This window comes from Xiphophorus hellerii, chromosome 16, assembly GCF_003331165.1.
Source record: "Xiphophorus hellerii strain 12219 chromosome 16, Xiphophorus_hellerii-4.1, whole genome shotgun sequence".
NCBI classification, from domain to species: Eukaryota; Metazoa; Chordata; class Actinopteri; order Cyprinodontiformes; family Poeciliidae; genus Xiphophorus; species Xiphophorus hellerii.
Window position 1 is genome coordinate 25,756,715 of NC_045687.1, and position 26,058 is coordinate 25,782,772.

Here is a 26,058-nt window from a genome sequence, read left to right on the forward strand (position 1 = left end):
TGGATTATAGTGTGGGGGTATTTTTCAGGAGCTTGGATTGGCCCCTTAGTTCCACTGAAAATAATTCTGAATGTTTCAGCATACCGAGACATCTTGGACAATTCCATGCTCCCAACTTTGTGGGAACAGTCTGAAGCTGGCCCCTTCCCTTCCTCTTCCAATATTCCAATATTCCTCTTCCAGCGCACAAAGCAAGATCCATAAAGTCTGGTGTGGATGAACTTGAGTGGCCTGCACAGAGTCCTGACCTCAACTCAATAGAACACCTTTGGGATGAATTGGAGCTAAGACTGTTCTTGTGTGGCTACTATCGATTGTAGCAACCTGCGCCACCCATTGGATGTAGGGAGTTGGTTGGGTGAACAAACTCCTCCCTAATATCAGAAGGCTGTTAGCGATCGGTAGCACACTGCTGGCAGATGTTTAGTGTAACATGGAGCAGAAAGCTGAGGTTGTTGTTTCTCTCTACATCCAGTTTGTGGAGCAGATTGCTACAATCAATAGTAGCTACACAGGCACACCCACTAGAAGGAAACAAAAGAAAACAAACACACCCAGTACAACACTTTCATTCTGTTGGATGATAGGTTGCCAGGCGACGGTGCATTTTTGTTCCAGAAGCAAGCAGAGAATGTTTCATAAGTGAGCAGAGTCCGAGCAGAGAATATTATGTCAGAGCGCGAGGAGACATTTTGAGTACAAGCATTATACGTTTTGAGAAGAAAGATATGAAATCCTGCTTTCAAAATAAAATGTAAGCAAAAGTATTAAAAGTTTTGAGAACAAAAGACTTGAAATCCTGCTTTCAGGCTCAAAATGTGTGCTCTTGGATTATCCCCCATACAGTTTGGCAAAAAGTTTAGCTGAAAAAGTAACACAACATTTTTAGAAATCTGATAGATATACTGTATGTCAGACCAGCCTTCTTCTTCCCAAGGAAAAGTTAATGATTATTCATTAACTTTTATTTTGTATTACAAAGTCTGTGATCAACCATTTTTAATTCTGCTATGTAGTACCAAGTCAAACACAAGTACACATTCAGCCTGAAAATCAGCAGTTACCTGGCTGCCACGCTGGCTTCTTTCAAACCTCTAATTGTTTTTATGGAGAGATTTTAAAATGACCCCCTGTAGCAGTTTCCAGTATGACATCAGGGGGCCACAGGTCACCTCTATCCCTTTTTTTCTTTGTGTTTCATGTTCCTCTCTTCCTTTCAGCAATTTTTAACAGTTGCTTCTTTCCATATTAGCAGCCCTGAAAGCCAATTAGCGTTACCCCTCTCTCCACCCCAAACTGCTGAACACCTCTAAACCCACTGCTGGTTTCTGTTAGTACTTAGCCTTATTAGCAGGAGGTTGCTGATAAAGAGGCTGTGAGGTGGAACTCCTTACTTTGTATCTGCACATTTTTTTTTAAGTTTTATGTTAGTGTTCAAATAGAATTTCTGGGGCTTTAGGTTACAGAATCAGTAGTTTATGGTTACAGCATTTTAGCCTGTTTAAAATTAAGAACTTTATTTTTGTTTCCTCAAATAAGGATGTTTTATTTTTTTTTACATCATAAATCCAGCAAGCTCAAAATTCAAACTTGTTGCACTATGCATTACTTTAAATTCACTATTATGTTGTTTTACATAAATTTTAAGATTAAGATGTCAATTTACAAGTTTGTGGTTTTTTTCATTGAGTATTGCTCATCTAGATATCAAGGTGGCGAAGAACCACCAAAGATCTTCCTGAGTGAAACCCATACTGAGACTCGAATATGTAATTCCACCTAATTTAGGTGGAAGATAGTGGAAGATTCCCTCTCCCCAGCCACTTGGGCCAGCTCCTCTACGGGAATCCCAAGGTATTCCCAGGTCAGCTGAGAAACATCGTCCCTCCAGCGTCTTCCTCTGGGTCTCCTCATGGTGGCCAGGAGGATCCTAGCCATGGTACCCAAGCCACCTCAACTGGCTCCTTATGAAGAAGCAGTGGCTCAACTCCTAAACCTTCCCAGATTAACAAGCTCATACACATGAGACATTATCAGTAAAATATGCATGTGCGGAATAATTACATGATAATTTTTATAATTAATTTTGCCTTTGTTGTCTTTAATGACATTAATACAGTCAGAAGAGGATGGTGTTGTAGCAGACTTTTTGTATGTTACACCACTGTTAATTAAAATGGAAATGTTGTATATTTTTCAATATAAATAATACACTGCCTGGCCAAAAAAAAAGTCGCCACCAAAAAATGGTCACACTCTCTAATATTTTGTTGGACCGCCTTTAGCTTTGATTACAGCCCGCATTCGCTGTGGCATTGTTTCAATAAGCTTCTGCAGTGTCACAAGATTTATTTCCATCCAGTGTTGCATTAATCTTTCACCAAGATCTTGTATTGATGATGGGAGAGTCTGACCACTGCGCAAAGCCTTCTCCAGCACATCCCAAAGATTCTCCATGGGGTTAAGGTCTGGACTCTGTGGTGGCCAATCCATGTGTGAAAAAGATGTCTCATGCTCCCTGAACCACTCTTCCACAATGTGAGCCCGATGAATCCTGGCATTGTCATCTTGGAATATGCCCGTTCCATTTGGGAAGACAAAATCCATTGATGGAATAACCTGGTCATTCAGTATATTCAGGTAGTCAGCTGACCTCATTCTTTGGGCACACAATGTTGCTGAACCTAGACCTGACCAACTGCAGCAACCCCAGATCATAGCACTGCCCCCACAGACTTGTACAGTAGGCACTAGGCATGATGGGTGCATCACTTCACCTGCCTCTCTTCTTACCCTGATGCGCCCATCACTCTGGAACAGGGTAAATCTGGACTCATCAGACCACATGACCCTCTTCCATTCCTCCAGAGTCCAATCTTTATGCTCCCTAGCAAACTGAAGCCTTTTTTTCTGGTTAGTCTTACTGATTAGAGGTTTTCTTACGGCTACACAGCTGTTCAATCCCAACCCCTTGAGTTCCCTTCGCATTGTGCGCGTGGAAATGCTTTTGCGTTCACAATTAAACATACTCCTGAGTTCTGCTGTTGTTTTTCTTCGATTTGATTTGACCAAACGTTTAAGTAATCACCGATCACGATCATTCAGGATTTTTTTCCGACCACATTTCTTCCTGGAAGACGATGGTTCCCCACCATCCTTCCAGTTTTTAATGATGCGTTGGACAGTTCTTAACCCAATTCTAGTAGTTTCTGCAATCTCCTTAGATGTTTTCTCTGCTTGATGCATGCCAATGATTTGACCCTTCTTAAACAGACTAATGTCTTTTCCACGACTACAGGATGTGTCTTTTGCCATGGTTGTTTAAGAAATGAGGAGTTACTCATTGCATCAGCTGGGGTTAAATAACTTGTTGCCAGCTGAAAGATAATCGCCTATGCAGTACTTATCCAATAGGAGGCTTGTACCTATTTGCTTAGTTAAATCCAGGTGGCGACTTTTTTTTTGGCCAGGCAGTGTAGTTGTGGTTGTCAACAAAATCAAGCTATAGCCTCTGTTTCTCTCCTTCACTCCTCTAACATTCAGGGTTGACAGATGAGTCCATGATTATGGCTTACAAGACAGAAGCTCACAGCCTTGTTGAAAAAAGGGACAAAAGTTGAAATCTTATTAAAACATATTTATGGCTGCATAATGCAGACAAAAGCTCTAGGAAAAAAACTTTCGTTTGCACACTTTCGCAGTCATACCTGGTGACAGGCAATGGTAGGGGGTAGAGTTAATGCAAAGTAATGTAAATGACCAGCTTTTAACATCTCCAGGTTGCATGCCAGGTTTGCGGAGAATTCTTTTAGAACTTTGAGAGCTGCTTTCACAGAAATCTGGTTTCCTGACATTCAAATGGACATGTCTTTGTCATTTCTCTTTTTTCTTTTGCTTTCTTTATTTAACATCACTAGAATCTATAGATCCTGTAGATTCTATCTAGAATCTATAAATAACTCAAAACAGCCCACAATAAACTTGCTTACTGCTTTGCTGCGGTTAGTCACATGCATATGTTAGCCAGAATGTTCGGCTATGGTCTCATCAGAGCACATGATTTATTTGTCTCCAATGAATCATATTTACATTTGTGGTAAAATACCACAAATGTTTAATTTGTGAAAAGGCTTAATTTACCGTAGACCTTAGATGATGTTTAGCAAATAAGAAATCTTGTGACTTATCTTCTCCAAAAGTTAGATCAAAGGCTAAATTTCAAGTGAACAAGTGTCCTATCAATACATTCTCTGATAGGTGCACTTTTTTAGAGGTTATTTAGTGAAAAAGGTATATTTTTAACATTTTTATTTGTTAAAAATTTTAAAATAATTTTTCTTCAGCTCCTCATTTGTGTCACATATAATTGCTAATAAAAGTTCAGAGTTTTAACATTGATTAAAGTTGAAGATTTGAGATCTTGTCCGATGTTATGATGCTCATTTAAATGCCATTTTTAACTTTTGAGTTAAAGATCCTTAATTTTCAGTCTTAACTTTGTAGGTTGAAGGATTTGTTGGACTTTTGGGGTTTGAAGTGAGAAGAAGGATTATGATGGTGTTCGCAACTTTCAGCTGAATGAGAAGCAAATGATCCAAGATTAAATTGTTTTTCATGCTTTCAAGGAACTCAAACCTTCTCACTGAAGGCCATTAAACTCTTTAAAACTTTTACTGTGTTCTCAAAACTAGGAATTACTTAAAATTGATTTTATCATTGATTTTACAAATAGCAGAATTTTTCACCACTGTGCTTGATTCCTTCTTACCTTGGTGCTTCATTGTTCACAAGAAATATTTTATTGTATTATTTCCAAATAATACAATAAAAATATTTATTACTATGTCATCAAGTAGTAGTAAATGTTTCTTACTATGTCATCAAGTAGTAGTAAATGTTTCTTACTATGTCATCAATAGGTTAGAATAACAGTCAGATCATCAGAAGGATTTTTACTGACAGAGAAAACCACAGAAGGTGGAGCAATAAGTTGAGTGGGTGTCATCCATTCTTACTGGTACTGTATGGTTTGCATCATCGTATATAACTGGCTGCCGTGGCAAAGACACATCAGAGCTGCTTGATCCTGACTTGGCTCTTGGTTGGTTGGAGCCACAGGAAGTCATCACACACAGACAATGTGTTACTGATTACTGGATACAGCCTCAGCAGTCTCCATTTTCTCTCTGTTTTGTTCTTACTATTGTCTTACTGTTGTACTTTGTTCTAAGAGAACAGACTTCTACAGAGGAGTTTAGACAAATTTACATATTTTTACCAACAGAGCACTAATTACAGCTTTCATAATATTAGAAAAAATGTCTCAAGTTTGGTCTTTTGGGACTTAGGGGCTTCAAAGCTTAGACTTTCAAATAATTTTTCCAGACTAAATAAAAACAAGGATGTACCAGCATTAACTGATAAAATAGACGTTTAATGGAAATCAACTATCTGGAAGGTAATGCCTTTAGGAAACCAAAATCACCAGGCCACTCTGTCCTGTGAGTCTATTTTTTTTTTGGTCTGTTCTTGTTTTTCAGGCACAGAAAACGCCATATCCATTCTGAATCCCACCTACAGACCCACTGTTAAGATATCTGACTGTAACTTCTTCAAGAAAGTCTAAAACCATTACAGTTGTATGAAATCACAGTAGGTTTTGTAAATTACTTGCCTTAGAAGAAAAAAAAAGCTTAAAATCACAATAATGCATGATAAATCAGAAAAGTCCTATAGTCCTCATTGAGTCTGTCCCCAGAATTCATTCTGCCTGAAAAGTGATGCAGAGTTAGAATCTGCTTCTTTAAAACTTAGGTGGAGAGTTTTACCAGTTTAAGGAATCTCTGCTTGTTACATTAGACATAACTGCCTCAGCATCACCTGGTGGTTGAAATGGAAAACTGCACTTTCCCAACCACAACTCCCGTTCACACACAGAGACCCTGACAAACTTACAAGTCGTCCAGCCTGCTGCCTTACTGGTAACATTACAGATTTAACCCAGGGAATAATACAAGGATTTCAGAAACAACAGCCTACAGATTTTCACAATTAAAAGCATTTAATAATAGTGAGAATATGCTGTCAGTTTGGGGTGAAGAAGGGAGAGAAAGGTGACTGATAGTGGAACAAGGAGCAAGTAGAAGAAGTGGCTCACAAAAAGAAGGCGGGTTGAACAAAAGGAGAGGCTCGTTTGTTTCTGCAAGAAACAAGAAAAAGATATGAAGTACCAATTTCACTACGATTGATGCTGTTGAGTTCATGTGTTACAAAAAGAGAGTACCATTTTAAATGTTAACATACACAAACAATGCTAAACAGTATCCGTCGGTTCTAGATAGTTGAATAGATAAACTTATCTATTTATGTTACAGTAAAGTATTCACACCACTTATTTTTCCTCAGACGTCACTGTATTATTTTGGGGACATACACAAACTTTATAATATAGTGATATAATATATCATCCAGGTATGTAGTAAGTTTGTACTTAGGATTGGAGCAGAGCTCCCTGCAGCGACTGCAGAGCGTACGCAATGTTGCAGCTTGTCTGCTGATGAAAACAAGAAGGCGTGAATCCATTACCCACGTTTTGTGAACCTTCATTGGCTCCCTGCTTTTCGGGCATAATTTAAGGTTTCATCGATTGTTTTTATTTGATTGTTTTTATGTGTTTAAACTCCATGGGCCCTTCTTACTTAAATGAGTTCTTGCAGCCCAACAGCCCAACCAGAGCCCTATGGTCAACTGACCAGATTTTATTGGCAGTCCCTAGAGCTAGGCTAAAACTAGAGGGGACAGAGCTTTCTCTGTGGAGCAGTCTCCTTCTCTGTTAAGTTTTCTCAGTGAGTCGGTCAGTTAAAGTCCAGACTGAAGACTCATCTATTCTCTCTGGCCTTCAACATCAGTTAAAGAGGAAAGGAAAAGGTCAATTTAGCATTGTTTTGGTTTTTATTCATGCTATTAGTTTTTGGTATCATTGCTGACCTCTAGTCTGTGGCTTAAGGGAACCAGCCTGGTCTTCAGTGTCCTCTGCAGCTTCAGCTAGAGAGGACGATGAGGCTGGCCATCTCCCCTGCTCCTCCTGGATGACTTGGGAGATGCAGCTGAAAAACTCCTTGACGATGATGTCAGCCTCTGATCTCTGCAGATCTGGTGGATCTGCAGAGATCCACCAGTACTCTGGTGTCAACATTTACCTCAGAAAATATCCATAATCAGATCAGCTATGAAGTTAAACAGCTTCAAATACAAATTCAAAAAAAGTGCTTTAACAGTCAATATACTCTGATTTGTCTGTGAGACAACTTTGAGTCATGACTCTACTTTGAAACGTGCCAGCTCTACATACTGTCCAGTTCAGCGGCTATGAAGTCTATGGTCTGTAACAGTTTTTAAAGCTGTACATGAGTAGAGACATGAAAAAGAAACATTATTTACAGAAATTTACATTTACATAAGCTGTGAATGACCTTATAAGGTCATTCACATATGATGTTTCTATTTTGTGTGAACAATGTTGTTATATTAAAATTATATATGTATAAGAATTCTAATTGTTTTTCTGATTAATATATTTCTTATTAATAATTGTATGGGTTTTTAAATACTTTATTTTGGCCTGGGCTTGCTTGAGCTTGCTAGAGCAAAGGACCATCCATTGTTCCAGGATGGTCCTTTGCTTCCACCTATTGGCCCAATATAGGAATTACACCCGTGTGTTGAAAGTGCAGAATAAAAGTTACACCCGTTGACCTGTCGGTCTGTCCACAGTGTGCGTAATGTACCAGGCACTCGCAGCTCTCTATGCTAACTGAGAATCACTGACAGGTACACATTTGGAAAAGAACAGAATGGCATTCCCTGGTTGACTTAAATCTGTTTTTGCAGTAATTTATAAAGTGTCTCACAGCCACAAAATGAATCACAACGGATTTAACAGAACTTCACTAGTTCTTCAACTTTTTACCACTTCAGCTGTTTCTGCCTCAGTATAAGAGAAATCTGATACTGAGGCATTCTACTTATACGCTCATTTACATACTGAATGGGGATTGGGTGTTTACTGGAGGGGTGAGGGTACAAGATCACTATCCAGCTGCCTCCCAATGAGATGTGTAGTAAGCAGAGCTGCAGAGAAAAGTTTGACCATTTTTAGCTGATTTGATCTCTGAATATAGCCGGCCTCACCAGCTACCTAGATTCTATTCAATTCTTCTTGAAAACAGAAACAAACTTTTCACTGTCAAGATTTATTTCTCAGCTCACTTCTGTTCTGTGTGGGTTCCTGGTTTCCCTTTGGCCACAAACAATCTCCCAATCAATGCCATCATTATTATGTTTGTGAATAAACTTTTTAAAAGTTACCGTTGTGCTGAGAGTGCATTGCAGGTTGGTCAGAAGTCTACCTAAAACTATATCAAAGACATAATTAATACAATTTAATTAGTAGCATACCCTTCCATCCACGCTCCACCCCTTCATATATTGCATTGGTGAAGTGGATGCTTTATTAATGGATGGTAACCATGGTGACACTAGTGAAATTCTGTCTGCTTCATGCTTTAAGGTGCCACCTTTTTCACAAATATTTTTATTAGAATGTTTTTGTTATACAGACTCAAGAGCATGACAAATAAACAATAAAAAACATACCTTGCAATCTCTCCCTGTCCAAAAAATCCACTATGTCAGCAAAAAACAAAATTAAGTTTACATGTCACTGTGTTTAGCAAGATGTAGGAAGGGTAAGCAAATGTCCTGTCTTCAAGCTTAGCTATGTACGGTAAGTCAGTTTTTCCAGGTTGTTGTTCATTAGTTTAATCCATTGGTTTATTTTTGGTCTTTCTGTGTCCTCTCAGTTCTGAAGGTGCTACTTTGATGAGAAGCTCTATTGTAGAAGGATATATGGTCTTAATATGGGCATAAATGTTTTATTGTATAGACAATATTATCTATACAATAAAACATATAGTATATATCATCTCTAACAGTGTATATTTGACGTCTGCTTTTACTTCAGGATGGGAATTGTAACACTATGGCCATCTCTCCCACCATGACGGTACATTTCTTTTAGCATGGTTACTCTCTTCTTAATAGGATGCTGCATGGCATATACATTTTTGAAACAACACAATATGCACATTTATCCTCTGGTATATCTTGTGCCCTCATAATTTCGTATAAATAATCACGGTGGGCCACCATGGTCAAAAGTACCAGGGGTGTTTTGTGGTCCAATAGTCCAGCCATGGTTACAGCAACCTATAATGAACAACTTATAGCCATAACTGGCTATTATAAATAGTCTCTGTACGAGAGTTAGTAGAAGATGTATTAATGATTCGAAAGAAAACTGGAAAAGGATTATTCGTGGGTCTGTAGCGCAACGTTTTAGTGTAGTGAACAGAGAAACCAATAGGAGGCGGTAGTAAAACATGATAGATACCATGAGTCTTAACAGACCAAAGAAGAAGATGTGTAGAAGGAGGAAGTAGTAGAAGAAGACGAAAAAGGTTCGTTTGTTGCTGAGGCCTGCACATCTCATCTTTTGCATTCTTTCATTTTTCTTATCTATCCCAACAATAAAGTAAGAACACAGACGAACATCGGAAGATGCCTTTGCCTGTGCAAGTGTTTAACTTTCAGGTAAGTCAACGTTAGAAATTACGATACTCAAAGTGGTTGTATTTGGTAATGCTCAGATGTACTGCATCATACTTCGTACTTTGTACCACTCAACATAAAGCTTTACTGAAAGTTTCTGTTTAATAAAATCAGTTATTATTACGGCAAATGAAAGAAGTTATCGATACAATTTTTTGGTGCTTGGGTGACAACACGTTGAGCAGGTGACATTAAAAATGGCAGCCGACATAGAAAAACTGAATCTTTTGTTAACAATTAGCATGAAAAAAAAAGGACATAACCCGTTTTCAGCTACAAGTACAGAAATAAAAAAAACTGTTTACAAAACTGTTCGCTGCGAGACTCCGATAATTAGAAAAGGGGTTTTAGAATATTAAAAACCGAGTGGTTTCCCGTTTGTTGTGGAGGCTGAGCTTAGCTTCTTTCTGAATACATTTACTACCTTGTTAATTCACTTTAGCTAAAAATCTTAAGTTAAGTTCTTAGACTGTTCACCACAGAACTGGAGTCTTCTCAAAATTATGCAGAATAGCCCAAAAATGTGCGTACGTAACAGTGTCACTACTTCGAGGGGGTTTTACTCAAGAAATTACTAAAGAGTAAAATAGTATTTGGTAGAAAGGTTTCTGAAGTATTGAGGAACTGATCATAATCCTATTTTAATATATACAAGATAATGTATTCAGACAGCCAAAAAATAGTTGTGTGCAATTGTGATATTTTTTTTAATTTTAAAGACAAAATAAAAAAAATACAAATAAATAACATGATTACAAAATAACAAATTCAGAGCAAAGAAAGAAAATCGTATTTTTTCAAGGTAACTTATATATATTAGATATTAAATAAAAAAACCTCCAATGAAAAGGTTTCTTACAGTGGAAATGCAACTTTCTAGCAGATACTCCTCTGACTTTTTTCTTCCTATGTTGGTTTTTTGGATCTCAATATGGACTCTTCACAGCTGTGCTCTCCTTATGTACATCTGCAAGGAGGCAATGCTGGGCTATTTTTAAAATAACATTTCACATTCTGTAGAGGGGTGGTCAAAATAATTTGGCCATTTTAATCCCACAGCAATGTTGCAGAATCATAAGAAGCATCCTCTCTCCCCAACTTCCAAAAAGCTCACCTGGACTATAACAGCTGAGAATCAAAACACTGAAATATTATAACTCCAGTAACATGGCAGGACATCTAAGGAAAGAGCAGCATTCTATGAGGCAGATGAACAGTCACAGCTGAAGAATGCTGGGGAAACCCTGCTATTTATTAGTTTGTTTTTGAAAATGATTTTGTTGAACTACAAGTTAAAAGCAATGTCTGATTTTCATTGGTTTAATGAAAACCTGATTTTCAAAACTTTAATTTTCAGTAAAGTTTTGTCAGTTTCAAGTCATTTCAGTAACTATTATAGGCTTTCCATTCATTTACAGAGCGGTACCAACAATTTTGTCCACATGTGTACATTTTAAAAATGTTAGTGTTGTTATTTAGAGTTTATTTCTTGCTTGAATTTAAATCCTCTGTATGTGGTTTTGTTTTCCAGGGCTCAGTTGAGCCCATGCAGATTGATGCAGATCCTCAAGATGACCCGCAGAATGCTCCAGATATCAGCTACATCGTAGAAAACCCAACACTGGTATTCATCTATTTTTTCTATACACTCCCTTTTTGGGAAGCTTTCGTTACAAAGTAGAAAGACACTTCAATCATTTCATAGCTCACTGATTACAGAGACAAGGAAGATTGAGATTACTGAGACTTGTTAGAATTTATGTTTTAAATACTATGTCCATGTGAAACTTGCACACACCTGTATCGCCAGAAGAATTAGATTAGATTGAATTCTGATGTTCCTATCCCTTCCTTGTCCACAGATAGATCAAATCAAACATCTTTGCTTGCAGACTTCTACAAGTATTTGTGATATAACTTTTTGCTTTCAGGTGGGGTTGGGCAATATGGACAAAACAGCCTATCACAATAAAAAAAAATTCAAATCAGTTGGTACCAATCTATATCACAAAAAATTATTTTTTTCTCGCTCTCTGTGTCGGCTTTACACTACGCGCAGACTCGTTGCCATAGCAACTGATACCAACACCACTTTATGTATCAGGATTCAGCACCAAAGATACTCAAACATTACTCCCACATAGAACAGAACATTCAGTTTGTTACAGTTTTATGTGTTTAGGCTTGATGTGTATTTTGCAATTATTATTAAGTGATTGCTGTGGTAGATTAGCTACCGCTGCTATTAGCCAAGCTAACACAACGGTGGTTGATTAGCTAATTTAAACACCTTTAAACACCTCTACTGATGATCTGTCAGTTTGTGTGTAGGTCGCTTTTTTATTTTTAAGCTGAATTAGAACACACCTTATTCCACAGCACATCTATATGTTAAGTTTTGTCAAAGTCAAGCAAGTAACTTTCCTCTCCCTCTCTATTTTTCTTTTCTTAATTAAAACTTTTTTCTGACCTTGTTATCAAGTCATAGTGTAGGCAATTCATAGCAAAATACTGCATCCCTTTTTATTTCATATACTGAGCTTACATTTAAGTCCAGCAGGGAAATGGGGTTGGAAACTTGTGTGGGTGACATCATGCTGCAAGGGGTCTGCAGTTTAAAATAACATTGAAGCTAATTTAAAAATGTCTTAATATATTGTGTATCGTGATATAGCAAAAATATATCAGGATATTAGATTTTCCTCAAATAGCCCAACACTATCCCAATGTTGCCAACTCAGTGACTTTAGCAACATTTCAAATTGGTATCAACAAAACAGATCAATTTCTCAAAATCTTTTTTGTATTACATCTTACAATCTGCTAAGAATAAGCAATTAAAAAGAAAATAAAGATATATAAAAATCATTATCAACACATTGTATATGTTTGGAGAAAAAAAATCTAATTCTTTACAATATCCTCAGTGCAATCTTCAGTAGCTTTCATAGACTAAATAAATAAATAAATAATTTGCACAACTTTTTCAAATCACAGATTTGTGATACTGCTGAGGTTTGTTAAACTGGGTAGAGAATAGACTGTAAATTTTACAAAGCATCCAGGTTCCTTGTCACCAGAAGTTGCTGGGTTTTTTTTTTCCTTTCAAGAATGTGGAAAGCACTCAGTCATTTTGACATAATTCAATTGCATCCTTGATCCAGAAATCTTTCACACCTGTCACTGCTGACAAAATTAACAATATATTTTAAAGATAAACTTTTAAGATTAATATTATAACTTTCTAGTGGTTCAGTGTCATCAAAAATCAGAAATTGAGGAGTACACTTTTGAGAATTCGGTCAAGTTTTATTAATGTTTTCTTGCGTATGTAAACAAAACTTTCCTCATTTCCCAATTTTTAAAAATGACAACTTTTGATTGGATCTGTTTGGATAAGATCTCTTGTTTGTGGATTTCTGTAGGACCTGGAACAATATGCTACTAGCTACAGCGGCTTAATGCGGATTGAAAGGCTTCAGTTCATTGCTGAGCATTGTCCTCAGCTTCGAGTGGAGGCACTGAAGATGGCCCTCACGTTCGTCCAGAGAACTTTCAATGTAGACACATACGAAGAGATCCACCGCAAGCTAACAGAAGCCACAAGGTACAGACGCTAAAATTACATTTGCATTTCAATATTTTTTCTTTTCTTGTTGGATATGAACTGAAACCAAAACTCTGAATCTGACCAAGCATGTATTTAACCAACTGGCAGTAATCTAAATTAGTTTAAATATCAAATGGCTTGTAGTAGTGTCAGGTTGAGGAAGAGACGTAAGACAAAAGAGAAATCCCCCCAAAATCTTGATGCCACTCCATTTTTGTTTACATTTTGTGAAGAAGGAAGTTGCAGTTATGCCATCTTCTGAGGTTTGCATGTCATTTTCTTCAGCAGTTGTTGTTGCAGCACCACCGCAAGTTAGTGGGGGAACAGGTTTTTCAAGGGGTTTGGCTCAGTTCATAAAGTGCAGTGTGACAGTGAACCACACCACCTGAAAATGTAACAAATGCTGTAATTTTGGTCCCTAATTGAACTGAATCTACCGGACTCGAGGTTTCCCCCAGAAAACCTGCTAAGCCGGTGGTTGGTGTGCCGGGACGGTCCACCAGCTTAAAATGTAATGTAAAAATTAGGGATGCTCCAATCAGATTTTTTGCTGCCGATTCCGATCACCAATGAGGGCCAATCACCGATCACTGCCGATCACCTGGATTAGATTAGGTTAGTTTAGATTAGTTTGTTTCGCTTTAGGTATAAATGCCACTATGTGATCTGGCAAAACGGAAAAATTATCTGGCAATAAATTCACCTAATGGAGACAGTTAGAAAGTTTTAATCCACATGCAAAATCTTTTAAAAAAAATGTTTAAGTTGCGTGCTGCAGCTTTAAGCAAAGGTTCGGTGTGAGAGTCCATTGCCGAGCAGAAATGGTGCTTCGTGATTTAGAATCCAGTATCTTACACTGCTAGTCATCTAGCTCAAAGACTTAAATTATTTTTCGGGTTATTTGCTTAGCTATCTGACCGTAATGCTAATACGAGTGAATGTTGTGCGCTGCTTTACCTGCTTTCTGACTGCTCCAGATGTCTTTTTTTCCTGCAGTGAGCCTCGATATAGTCATGCTCTGTCAAGTGCTTGTTTTTTAAATGTCATATTAGATTCGTTGTGTTGATGCATTTTGACGTGCTTCACCTCTGAGGTAATTTTCCATTGCAACACGCAAACTTTCCCATTCACTCTCAGAGCGTTGAAGTTCCTCACCACCTTGCTTAGGATTTGTTGCTGCGTGCTTGCGCAGTGTGAAGGAAAGAGGAGATGAGCTGCACACACAGGCTGCGAAGGGCGATACAAGTGATTGGTTTTGGTGATCAACAACAAGCAGTATGTGATCGGCGATCACCGATCACATACTTCTTTACGGAAATCGACCGATTATGATCGGTGACTGATTGATCGGCACACCTCTAATAAAAATATTACGGGGAAATTATGTTACTGGAAGACATTGCCAACAATACTTACACTTACAATTATAGTCTTAAAAATCGACAACAAAAAATACAAATTAAAATAAATGTCAATCATTTGCACTTCTGTTAATTCCAAATTAAGTTATCAGTTAGTGGATCTAAAAACAGAATGTAATGCTGATCACATTTAGCATAAATGAACGAGGAGAATATCAATGCTGTTAAATTTGATTTAATGGTTTCAGTACAGATATCTTAAAAGACTTTAAATTATTTAACATTTAAATTTAAGATTTTAAGAAGCTGGCAAGTTTACTTTGTAAAAGTTCAAAGAACAATTTTTATAGTTAGATTGTTTTGTTGCCATAACTACAATATGTGAGCTCTTTTCACAAATACACCTTAGTAAATTACAATTATAATTGACTGCTTTTAAGGTTGGTCAATTAAACTAGACCCCTCTCCCAGATTTCACTAAATCTATGTTGAAATGCTGTTAGTGATGCTGATGTGCAAGAGGGGCCCCTAAATCAGATTCTGTCATATTTTGTTCATCATGCCAATCATTTTAAGGATGCTTATTGATCCCTCAAAAAATGGTAAAAGCCCGACATCATCGTCATCTATCAATGAAATTAATCCCAGTACCCCAGACCGAACTTAAAAATTGGGCGATATGCCAAGAGTTGACTCAGCTTTCATCAACAACTCTTAGGAAGTGAGCGCGTTGCGCAACACAAATAATCTCCCTGCTGGAACACAGTGCACTAAATGGTAAAACATAATTTAATGAAGTTTTGATCCAGATAATTTTCCTTGAGGAATTTTAAGCATCAAGGTACTCTAATCATTATAGGAATCGTTACAGCCCTAATTTGTTTACTCAGAATGACATTGCTGTTAAATTTGATTTAATGTTTTCATCAGGGATGAATTGAAAACATTTCAAAGATTTTCTTAGCTGACAAGTCTACTTTGTAAAAGTGCAAATAACAATCTTCATAGTTTTATTTATTGTTACCATAGCTACAATCAGATGCTATGCTTGTGAGTATATATCTATCTCAGGAATTTACAATTATCATAAAGAATACTTGTTTTGGTTGCTTGGGCTTTAAGGAAAAGCTTTGACTGTAAGTAGAAAAGGCATTTGATATGGTGCAGTTTGAAACATTGTGGCGCTGTTAAAAAACCAGTATGCTGCTGGACTACAAGATGAGTGTGACACCTGAACAGACTAATGCACCAGCCAACTGAGGAACACATACATAAACTTTATCAGCACAGACATAGAACCAATCACTGGACAGCGTGTTGAGATGTAAACACACACAGCATACAAAATTCTTTGTTCATAAAGATAAATCATTTTCATTGCACGGCACTCTAAACATGCATCTCTGCAAACATTATGCTCAGACTTGTGCTGGAAGTTTGAAGTGTAGAGAGTGAAAAGGAATGGTGAGAGTACAGTGCCCTGTGGTGTTCCACCTGATTAGACACACAGTTCTTCAATCTCACAAACTGTGGTCTGTTTGTGAGGCAGTCATAGATCCAGGTGATTGTTGAAGCCTCCATCCGTGTCTTCTGGTGTTTCTGACATATCAGGCCAAATTATATTAAATGCAGTAGATGCATCTAAGAACATGATCCTCACAGTAAAGCGTCCTTAGCTTGGGGCCTTAGCTTAGCGTCCAGAACTTCTGACAGTGGAGGTAGTGCTAGTTTGTTGGTAGACTTGGAGACAGTGTCTCTTTTGGGGAATCTAAATTTCAAAGATTCTTTCTGCAGAATTTAAAATAAGTCAGGGTCAAAGCTTATACCTCTGCAGGAATACAGTTACCAGATACCCCGACAGTAGACTGTATATTTACTTTGGATCTACAGTTAATTCGAAGATGCAATACATCCGTTTTTTTTGCCAGGAAAGATAAGTTTTCACATTCTTGTCTCCCCTCTTTGTCTCTACTTTGTCACCACTTTATCTCCCTTGCAGGTTATGAGATGGAAAAGAGGACAACTTCCTTTTAGTTGTTGTTAGAAACATGATGTCACATAATCACCCTGAAACACCTCCTCTTCCTCCTAGAAACTGAAAAGAGGATTTAAGGCAGTGCAACTCTGAGGATTTCTATTAGTCTCTGTTCGATGTGTTTAGTTCAGCCCTGCATGGCTGGAGACCCAACAGTACATAATGGCAGATGGTGCACTGTAGCCAGTTTGAATGGACATGAAGGGTCAGACCTAATGAGCATAGTAAAGGAGTGGAAAGTAACGTCTCTCATAGAGGGACTTCCAGCTTAGCTTGGCAAAGTGAAGGGAACTTCTCGGGGTAGCTGACAATAACAGATCCTATACAGTTTAACCAAATGATAAATGCACTGATCCCAAGGTACAGTAAAAGCAAGAAGGAAGAATCTGATAAGCTCAAACATTACTAAGAACTCAGTAAATAAAGATAACAATTCTTCTCTTCTTGTGATTTTAGGGATGTTCAGGGCGTGCCTGACACTGTTCCTGATGGAGGAGTTCTACCTCCACTGGACTCAGCCTGGGCAGAATCCACTAGGAAAAAGGCTCTGCTCAAACTAGAGAAGCTGGATACAGATCTGAAGAACTATAAAGGCAACTCAATCAAAGAGAGCATCAGGTGATTATTGCTATTATAACCAACCTGTATTTAATTAACATGAGCACTGTTATAAAAAAACCTCATGATCAAGTAAACATCTGTCTTGTATCTGAAAGTTACAAGACATCTTCAGCTTTCACTGACTGAAACATATCATAAATGTAGGTACTAAGTAAATGGTTTGCAGTGCTATGAAGCTTGTTGAATTGTTTTACAGTTATGAAAAATAACTCAAGATTTTGATCAGCAAGTACTCAAACTATTTGGGGAGAGGAGGGTGGCATTCATGTCAACAAGTTTTACAACAAACTTACCTTTTGTTGGCTGCTTAACAGAAACCACAGTCAGTATTTGACTCATACATGAATATAGAAATAACTACAACAGTCTAGCATTACATCAGAAAAATGAATAGGAATAGCCCCTCATAGAAAGAACGGACACTGTATCTGGAAAGCTCACATTTTATGTTCCAGTCTTATTCTAAACTGTATTACCCTAATATGACAACGTGGAGAAAAGTTTAAGATTCTTGCAAATTTATTAAAAATAAAAAATCAAGAAATAATTTTTATGTTAATATTTTTAGACTTTGCTTAATACTGCCACACACATAGCTCAAATATCTTTAGTCTGTTTGGCCTGTTCTTCCCCAGCCATGTCTGGCTTTCTCAGTGTTGAGTTGAGAGGTCTGAACAAAAGTCTGGAGTGTGGCTTTTTTATTTTATTTACATGTATATTCAAAATTAAAGTTCAGTTTATCTGTCAGTTACTTCAGTCTCATATTTTCCATTACTAATCCTTGATGATTAGTTCTCACATTTTTTTTCCTTTTCCCACTTCAGAAGAGGCCATGATGATTTGGGGGACCACTACCTGGACTGTGGTGACCTCAGCAATGCTCTGAAATGCTACTCCCGTGCCAGAGATTACTGCACCAGCGCTAAGCATGTTATTAACATGTGTCTGAATGTCATAAAGGTATAACAGAATGGGATTACAACTCACTGCTGCTGCAAAACCATTGTAGACAATGTCAAAATAATGCAATTTTAAGTTTTGAAATACCAAGAACACAGAGCAAAAACAATGAATTTGAAAAAAAATTCAAACAAAACCAGGAAGAAAATCCAACTTCTTCACTATATCTCACTTTATTTACATTTCTGCTTTTTATTTATTTTTTTTATTTTTTTTTTTTCAATTACCAGATTCAGCTGGCCATCAGGTTTTACTTGTCCGCCCACCAGACTAAAAGTAATTTATTTTAAATCATCTTTTTTATAGAGCACCACCAGCAATATGAAAGACTGGTTAAACAGCATCTCTGATAAACAACTGAAGGTGAAATGGTGACACATTATGCTCATATTTCTAACACATAGGGGGTCTGACATCTCCCTGCCCGTCTACATGCCAACAGCTTTGAGGCTCATCATCCTGAGTGTTCTACACTCAGGATGGTGATACACAGAGGCTGGTGTTAAAAGTTCTCCTTCCAGCCAGTTTGTTTCCTCATTTGACCTGGTTGGAGCAGGCAACAGTGCTTGTTGTTTACACATCCTTACCCTTGCAGACAACTTCCACATTCCACAAAGTTAGATCATTTTTGTATGAATAAACTATTTTTTATTTGGAAACGTTTGTCTGTCTCCCATCTCAGTTAGAAGCTGCCATTTTGTTGGTTGCTTTCCGTTTTTATCTTAGTCATAGAGGTTTTAGAAACAATCTTTATGTGGACATAATTTTAGCATTACCAGCTTATAACACATTATCACAAAGCAAAGTCCTCTCTTTTGTTTTTGCTAGGTGAGTGTTTACCTCCAAAACTGGTCGCATGTGCTGAGCTATGTGAACAAGGCAGAATCCACACCAGAAATTGCAGAGGTACACTCAGCTCACAGCAATTACATGTTTCTCTTTAGACTTGTGTTCACTGTGTTTCTGCTCATGGGATGTGTTTTTCTTTCTTTTCTTTTTTTTTTAAAGTGACACAAATGCTAAAATTTTGTGAGCTAAATGTATTACCCTGTATCTGTTTCTTTGACAGAAGATACATTTTGTAAAAGAAAAAAAAAAATTCCTGCATTTTATCAATTTTCTTTGAAAGCTTCTACCATTGTCAAGTTTCCTTATTTATTAATTTGTTTTCTTTTTTGTAGCAAAGAGGGGAGCGAGACAGCCAGAATCAGACAGTCCTAACCAAACTAAAGTGTTCAGCAGGTATTACACTATTTTATTTAATTATTAACGATCTAAACTTTAGAATTTATTGTTGCCAATCATGTACATATACTGCATATGTACATGATTGTACATAATAAATGTTGTTTTTAGCTACAAAAATCCAATGTTTATCTTCTAAAATATAAAAAATGTCTCTAGTGGGGTTTTACAATAGTAAAAATGTTTAGAATTTCTTCTTTTAGTCAGATAAAGTTTAATTTCTCTACAGAAATTTGAATTAAAATCATTTACTACAGAACACTTAACATTAGTAGTATAAATGTGAAAGATTAGGTAACTTTGCAAATTCATTTTCCTTCAAAGGTTTCTACTAATTTCTGAGCTATCATAACTTTATACCCAGAATAAATAGAATAGGCCTTTTTGTCACTTTTATACTCCTTCAGGTTTTCTTAGTTTTATTATCTGAAAGCAGATATGAGACATTGTGACCCCTGACTCCTAAATAACTCCAGTAGATCTCCTGCTGTGAGAAATTATATACTAACATCACATAATAACATTTCCTGCTTACAGACAATACATACTTACTCATAGTGGAGTTTATTGTAGGTGACTGAGGTCGTCAGGGTCAATTTTCTGTTACATTTGCCTATTGGAAGCAGAGTTCCAGATCTTCTGATTTTTGTCATTGCATTATGTTTTATTTTAAGGACTTGCTGAATTGGCCTCCAGAAAATACAAACCAGCTGCTAAGTGCTTTCTGCAGGCTTCGTTTGACCACTGCGACTGTCCAGAGGTGAGGTGCCTTTTTCAATTCTGGAAGTGCTGTGCTGAAAACCTACATATTTTACAAGGTTCATTGCTTAGAAACAAACAGAAATGTGGTTTAATTCAAAATGATGAAGTACTGTATGTCTGACTGGTTGAAAGAGAAACATATGTATTTGTGTTAAATTTCACAAATAGGTTTGAGAAGCACAATTATAGAATACAATGTCAATTGAAACCATTTGCTTGTATCATTTAACCAAACCTCTGCAAATATATAAATAACTGTTGTAGAATTGCGCCCTCAGGGTGGCAGTCCAAACATTGAACTCATCCATATTATTTACCAAGGGTTGACCGGTGTTATTTTGGCAGCTGCTTTACATTCCATTCTCAGCTGTTGCTGACCATGCATATAAAATGGTACATGAACTTAACTCTGGGTACCGTCTCCACACAGTCCCTGTTTATGCAGACAGGCATGAACAGGTCTTCCTTCCACAATCACCTCCTTTGCCGTGAATTTTTTGAAGAGCCATTCAAAACATCCAAGTTCAATTACAGACATGTTTAATGTGAGGTTTCCAGCTAACTTTATCATCTATGTAAATACATGAAAATGAAGTTTCATGTATTTCATGACTCAAAAATGGGATGATGCTATTGCATATTGTTACAAAATGTCCATTAGTATTTACACTAATGATTAAGCAATTAACAAGACAAGCCTTTTTTCAGTTCAGTTTATATTCTGCTGAGTCACAACAAATGTTGTCTTAACAGCGTCTTCTACCAAATAAAACCCCACAGTTGCTTTGATTCATTGATATTCTTCCTGCTTGCAGATAATTTTTAAAGAGTGTGAGAATGAAAATTGTCCGAGTGTAGATGTTACACTAGTTGTATAATGTGTTCAACAGTTTTCAAAAAGGATTAAGTAAGATGAAGACTAAACTAGACATATTGATTACTTAGTTTAAGCTGATTAAAAGCATATGTTCAATAAAATGTTTGTCTGGATTGTATTTCAGCTCTTGTCTCCCAGTAATGTAGCTGTATATGGGGGATTGTGTGCTTTGGCCAGTTTTGATAGACAGGAGCTCCAACGTAATGTGATCTCTAGCAGGTAAGGTGTTGTTGATGGATGTTATCTAAATGTACAGTTTGGACACACTTTCTCATTGAATTCAATGAGAAAGTGTGTCCAAACTTTTGGTCTGAACTGAGTACAGACCAAAAGTTTGGACACACAGTTGTGTCCAAAGTTTTGGTCTGTACTGTATGTACATGTAAATTTGATGAAAATAAGTGTTATTTTTGTCACCAGCTCCTTCAAGCTATTTCTTGAATTAGAACCTCAGATCCGTGATATCATTTTCAAGTTCTATGAGTCCAAGTACGCATCCTGTCTCAAACTACTGGATGAAATAAAGGTAAGAACATACAGCAATGTTTTATACTATAACTGAACTGTTTGAGAGTTTTGCAAAACTTGCTTCTAACTAGAGATGCATGATAACAGTTTAAACTGAAAGAAAACTAAAAACTCAGTTTCCAGGAAAATCTGAATATCAACCAAGACCAAATCATTTTTATCCAGAAATGTCAGTGACTAGGAAGACTATCTGTTCAACGACTGGAATATCAGCAGTCAATGACACCCTTGACAAGACAGTTAACCTACAAACTGTCTGAAGAAACTGTCATTTTACCCAGTTCTGTCTTCATACATGTAACCGGGAAAAGTTAAGAGAAAAGACAAAATGTTAGAAAAAGTTACACAATTAGAGATGATTGTGAAACAAACCTCACTCAAGAGGTTCAGAGAGTTTCATAAGTCTTGGACTGAGAGGAGTCAGACCCAAGTATGGTGTGGTTTTTGAACAAATTCATATTTAAAATAATTGCCCTAAGTATCATATTGCATATTGTCTGAATATGGTCTGAATATGGTGCAGCATGTCAATTGACCATTAAAAACACACATTTGTATGTTGTTAATGGTCAATTGGCATGAGTCGATCAATCAATCCAGTAGGTTTGTAGCAACTGACCAATTGTGGTCACAATTTGTTCCAAAGTAAACGGCCCTCATCTGGAGGACCTTTGGGCTCAGGATGTCTGAGTGGGACAGATTAGTGCAGCTGAACCGCTGACATTTATTCTTACATTCTTTAACAAAAAGAATGATCCCCCTCAAAGTTCCTTTACAAGCTCGTATGAAACATAAATTATTTTCTCGCCAATGTAATTTAGCTTTCATGAGATTCTTGGGCTTTAATGTCAATTTTTCTGGGATTCCTCGTAAATAACTTTATGGACCTGATGAATGACTCCTTTAAAATCTTTTGCCTCTCTTCTGTGCCTTAATGTTGGTTGATGAGGCAAAAATACCTCACCAAATGGCTCATGTAACTCATTGAGCTTCACTGCCTTTACCATCATGACTGTTTGTTGGAGGTTTGCTCTACCTCAGTTACATTTCCACATGGGGTTGTGTGAGTTTGCAAGAGTCTATAAATCCATTACAAATGTGTATTCAAATTACTACAGCAACAATGTTGGCATTTCTTTCAGGATAACCTGCTGTTGGACATGTACTTGGCTCCTCACATCAAAACCTTGTACAGTCAGATCAGAAACAGAGCCCTAATCCAGGTGAGACATACATTATGTGCATTGTCATAGTTGAGTTTTTTAGTGTAAATATCTTATTTGTTGTGTTTAAGTCATTGACATCTATCAGTCGGTCTTGTGGAGAGCCAACATCCTCAACCAGAGAAAAAAGTGGGGGAAGGGTAAGCCTTCCAAAAGTGTCACACCACTTCTCAGTTCGCCAAAAACGATTTTGAAGAATCCTAAGAATTTGGTGAAAATACTCTGTGGACTGACGCAACATAAGCTGAACTTTTTTTGGGTAATGTTTGTTATATTTGGTGTAAAAAAAACACACAAAAATACTTTGTCACATGGTGTTGGCCAAACCGCTCAATGTGACAAAAACCAAGAACTGGTGAATCTGAGGAGGAGGACCAGGATTCCAGTGACCCCTGTTATCATCCAGGGCATCAGCGTGGACATTGTGAAGAATCATAAATATCGGGGACTCCACATTGACAATAAGCTGGACTGGGTCAGAACACTGACGCTGCAGACAGGAAGGGCCAAAGTCCCCTCTGCTTTCTGAGGCAGCTGAGATCCTTCAGCACTTTACTATGATGTTCTATGAGTCTGTGGTTGCCAGTGCCATCCTGTATGCTGTGGTGTGCTGGGGCAGCAGGCTGAGGGTGGAGGACACCAACAGTCTGAACAAACTGGTCCGCAAGTCCAGCGATGTTGTTGGAATGGAGCTGGACTCTCTGACAGCGAAGTCAGAGAGAAGGATCCTGTTAAGGTTAAGGTTCTTGGATAACGAGTCTCATCCACTTCATGTTGTGCTGGCTGGATACAGGAGCCGCTTTAGCCAGAGACTCATTATACCCAAGTAAAGTTATTTATATTATTAATACTTAACACCCTAGATGGAGGTGTAACTTGTCAACTAATAAGCAATTTCCCCTTGATAAATAAAGTATATTCTGTTCTATTCTAAAAGTAACAGCATTTCAGCAAAGAAACGTCATACCCTCAGTGTGATGATCTGGGGCTGTTTTACCAACTCCAGGACTTGGGCAAGTTGCCGTAATTGATGTAGATATGAATTCTGCTCACTGACATCCTTAACCTCAAACACACTTAGATTATGGCTGAATCTGGACATCCGCTTGCATTGCTTTGTTATGATCTGAACTATATCTTTATGCCGAAAAACCTTCCAGTAAGGCAGAATGAAAATAATTCTTTAAAGAAGAGTTTCTCTTCTGAGAAGACTCAGAGAAACTCTTCTTTCTCAGCAGAGACTGCAGTGAAAAGGCTCATTGCCAACCAGTTAGGTTTATTGGTCAATTTTATCTCTTAAGGTCAGATTGTCTTGGGTAGTATTTTCTCCTCAATAAAATCATTTGAAAACTCCAGTTTTGTATTTGCTCTGTTATCTGATATCAAAAGTTTTCTAAAACATTTAAGTCTGAAAAAACTTAAGTGTTTTTTCAGACATTTAAATTCAAAACAAGAATTTATTTCTTGTTTTGAAATAAATTTTAAAACAAGAAATTTATTGGAATTCAACTGTTTTTCACTGCACTTTATATGTAGATGTAAATATTTTTTTTGTGTGTTCAGTATTTCAGTCCCTATGTATCGGCTGACATGACAAAGATGGCGCAGGCTTTCAACACCACAGTAGCAGCTTTGGAAGATGAACTTACTCAGTTGATACTGGAGGGCCTTGTCAACGCACGTATTGACTCCCATAGCAAGGTGAACATTTGCAGAGTCAAAACTTATGATTTTGTGATTTTTGGTTCAATTCTGAAAATCTGCTGGTGTTGACAGATTCTATATGCGAGGGATGTGGATCAGAGGAGCACCACGTTTGAAAAATCTCTCCACATGGGAAAAGAGTTCCAGAGACGGGCAAAAGCGATGATCCTTCGTGCTGCTGTGCTTCGTAACCAGATCCATGTCAAGGTAAAAACATAAACTATAAATCAGATTTTTGCACCTACCTATAAAGCTCAAGCTCTACGTAAATTGCTAAAAAAAACATTTGTAATAAACATTTAGTTTATTCATACACTGTGTACCCTGACTGTATTTACAGTGCTTCATTTCTTCCAGTCTGTTCCAAATTGGATGATTTTTTTCCCTCATGACTAAAGTTTTAAAGTAAATTATTGTAAATATATATAAAACTGACACCAAAAGCCAGACTTTGGTTTAAGTATTTTTCCCCTTTTCAGTCTCCACCCAGAGAAGGGAACCAGGGTGAGCTGACACCAGCCAACAGCCAGACCAGGATGAGCACCAACATGTGAATAGTCTCTGGTTATGTACAACCATCCCAGCTCTTCCTAACAAAACACACAAGTAGAATTCATTCACAAGTTGTGTTCTCCTAATATAGAAGCTTAAAATGATGTGGCATGGAAACTTATTGTGATCACTGTTGAAATTAAACCTGAAGACATCATCTGTATATTATTACTGAATGAAATTCCTCTGGAAACGCTTGATGTTAAACCACATCATCAGAAACAATGTTTTAAAATAAACCTTGTTCAAAGAATTTGTATTGTCTGTATTTCTGTATCGTCTGGAATTTACAGCCTCTCATAATTTGTATTATTTAAGCTGTTTGTGCTATAAAGTGATACATTACACATGATTAAATCTATACATAGCTTTAATTAGATATAGATATATCTATATAGATATATGTAGATATATCTTTATCTATAGAAGGGAACCAGAGTAAGCTGACCAGGATGAGCATATCCTGATCAGGCTAGATGTGCTGCATCTATATAGATGGATGAAAAGATATATATAGATGAGTTATTTTGGATATTAGAAATAAAGATTTACATTGTTTTAAGCCCTAAAGTTAAATTTTTTTTTAGCCATGTCTTGTCTGGCAGTGTAGGCGTCAGAAATGTTTGCCAATGAGAAGACTAGCAGTTTTTCTTTCACAAGAAATTGGTTGAAAGAGAGATTTGTACAATTTGATCCAAAGAAACCTGGCGTTCATGGCTAATGTTTGTATACATGCAAGGGAGGAAATCCTATGTCATAATTCTGGGGGACAATGAACAGGGACATTTTTTACGAGCAATTTTGGGGGGGGTTCAGCAAAGTTACAGTAAAATGTGGTTAAAATTTTTTTGTGTGCAAGCTGCACACAAAAAAATGACTAGTAAGTAGCAATGAATAACAAAAGTGTTTTT

At 37.2% G+C, this 26,058-nt stretch overlaps 1 protein-coding gene across 2 annotated transcripts; it reads left to right on the forward strand.

Moving 5' to 3' along the window:
• Nucleotides 1-9,469: 9,469 nt before the first annotated feature.
• gps1 (G protein pathway suppressor 1) lies at nucleotides 9,470-25,400 on the forward strand. 2 transcript variants are annotated; one of them, XM_032586944.1, is made up of 15 exons: nucleotides 9,479-9,518; nucleotides 9,594-9,651; nucleotides 11,201-11,293; nucleotides 13,095-13,276; nucleotides 17,132-17,293; nucleotides 18,121-18,256; nucleotides 19,085-19,162; nucleotides 19,438-19,498; nucleotides 20,176-20,261; nucleotides 21,265-21,359; nucleotides 21,561-21,666; nucleotides 22,811-22,891; nucleotides 24,455-24,592; nucleotides 24,668-24,802; nucleotides 25,075-25,400. In XM_032586944.1, the coding sequence occupies exons 2-15, from the start codon at nucleotides 9,619-9,621 to the stop codon at nucleotides 25,147-25,149; spliced, it is 1,461 nt and encodes a 486-aa protein (XP_032442835.1). In that variant the 5' UTR covers nucleotides 9,479-9,518; nucleotides 9,594-9,618; the 3' UTR covers nucleotides 25,150-25,400. The 2 variants fall into 2 exon arrangements, with proteins under 2 accessions (XP_032442834.1, XP_032442835.1); XM_032586943.1 differs by having other exon boundaries at nucleotides 9,470-9,651.
• Nucleotides 25,401-26,058: the final 658 nt, after the last annotated feature.

Excerpts from the sequence above, each read along its gene's own strand:
- gps1 (XM_032586943.1), top strand. The coding sequence starts at position 9,619 with ATGCCTTTGCCTGTGCAAGTGTTTAACTTTCAG. Across the intron at positions 9,652-11,200 it reads TGCAAGTGTTTAACTTTCAG|GGCTCAGTTGAGCCCATGCA; the intron begins GTAAGTCAACGT and ends TTTGTTTTCCAG. Across the intron at positions 11,294-13,094 it reads TCGTAGAAAACCCAACACTG|GACCTGGAACAATATGCTAC; the intron begins GTATTCATCTAT and ends GGATTTCTGTAG.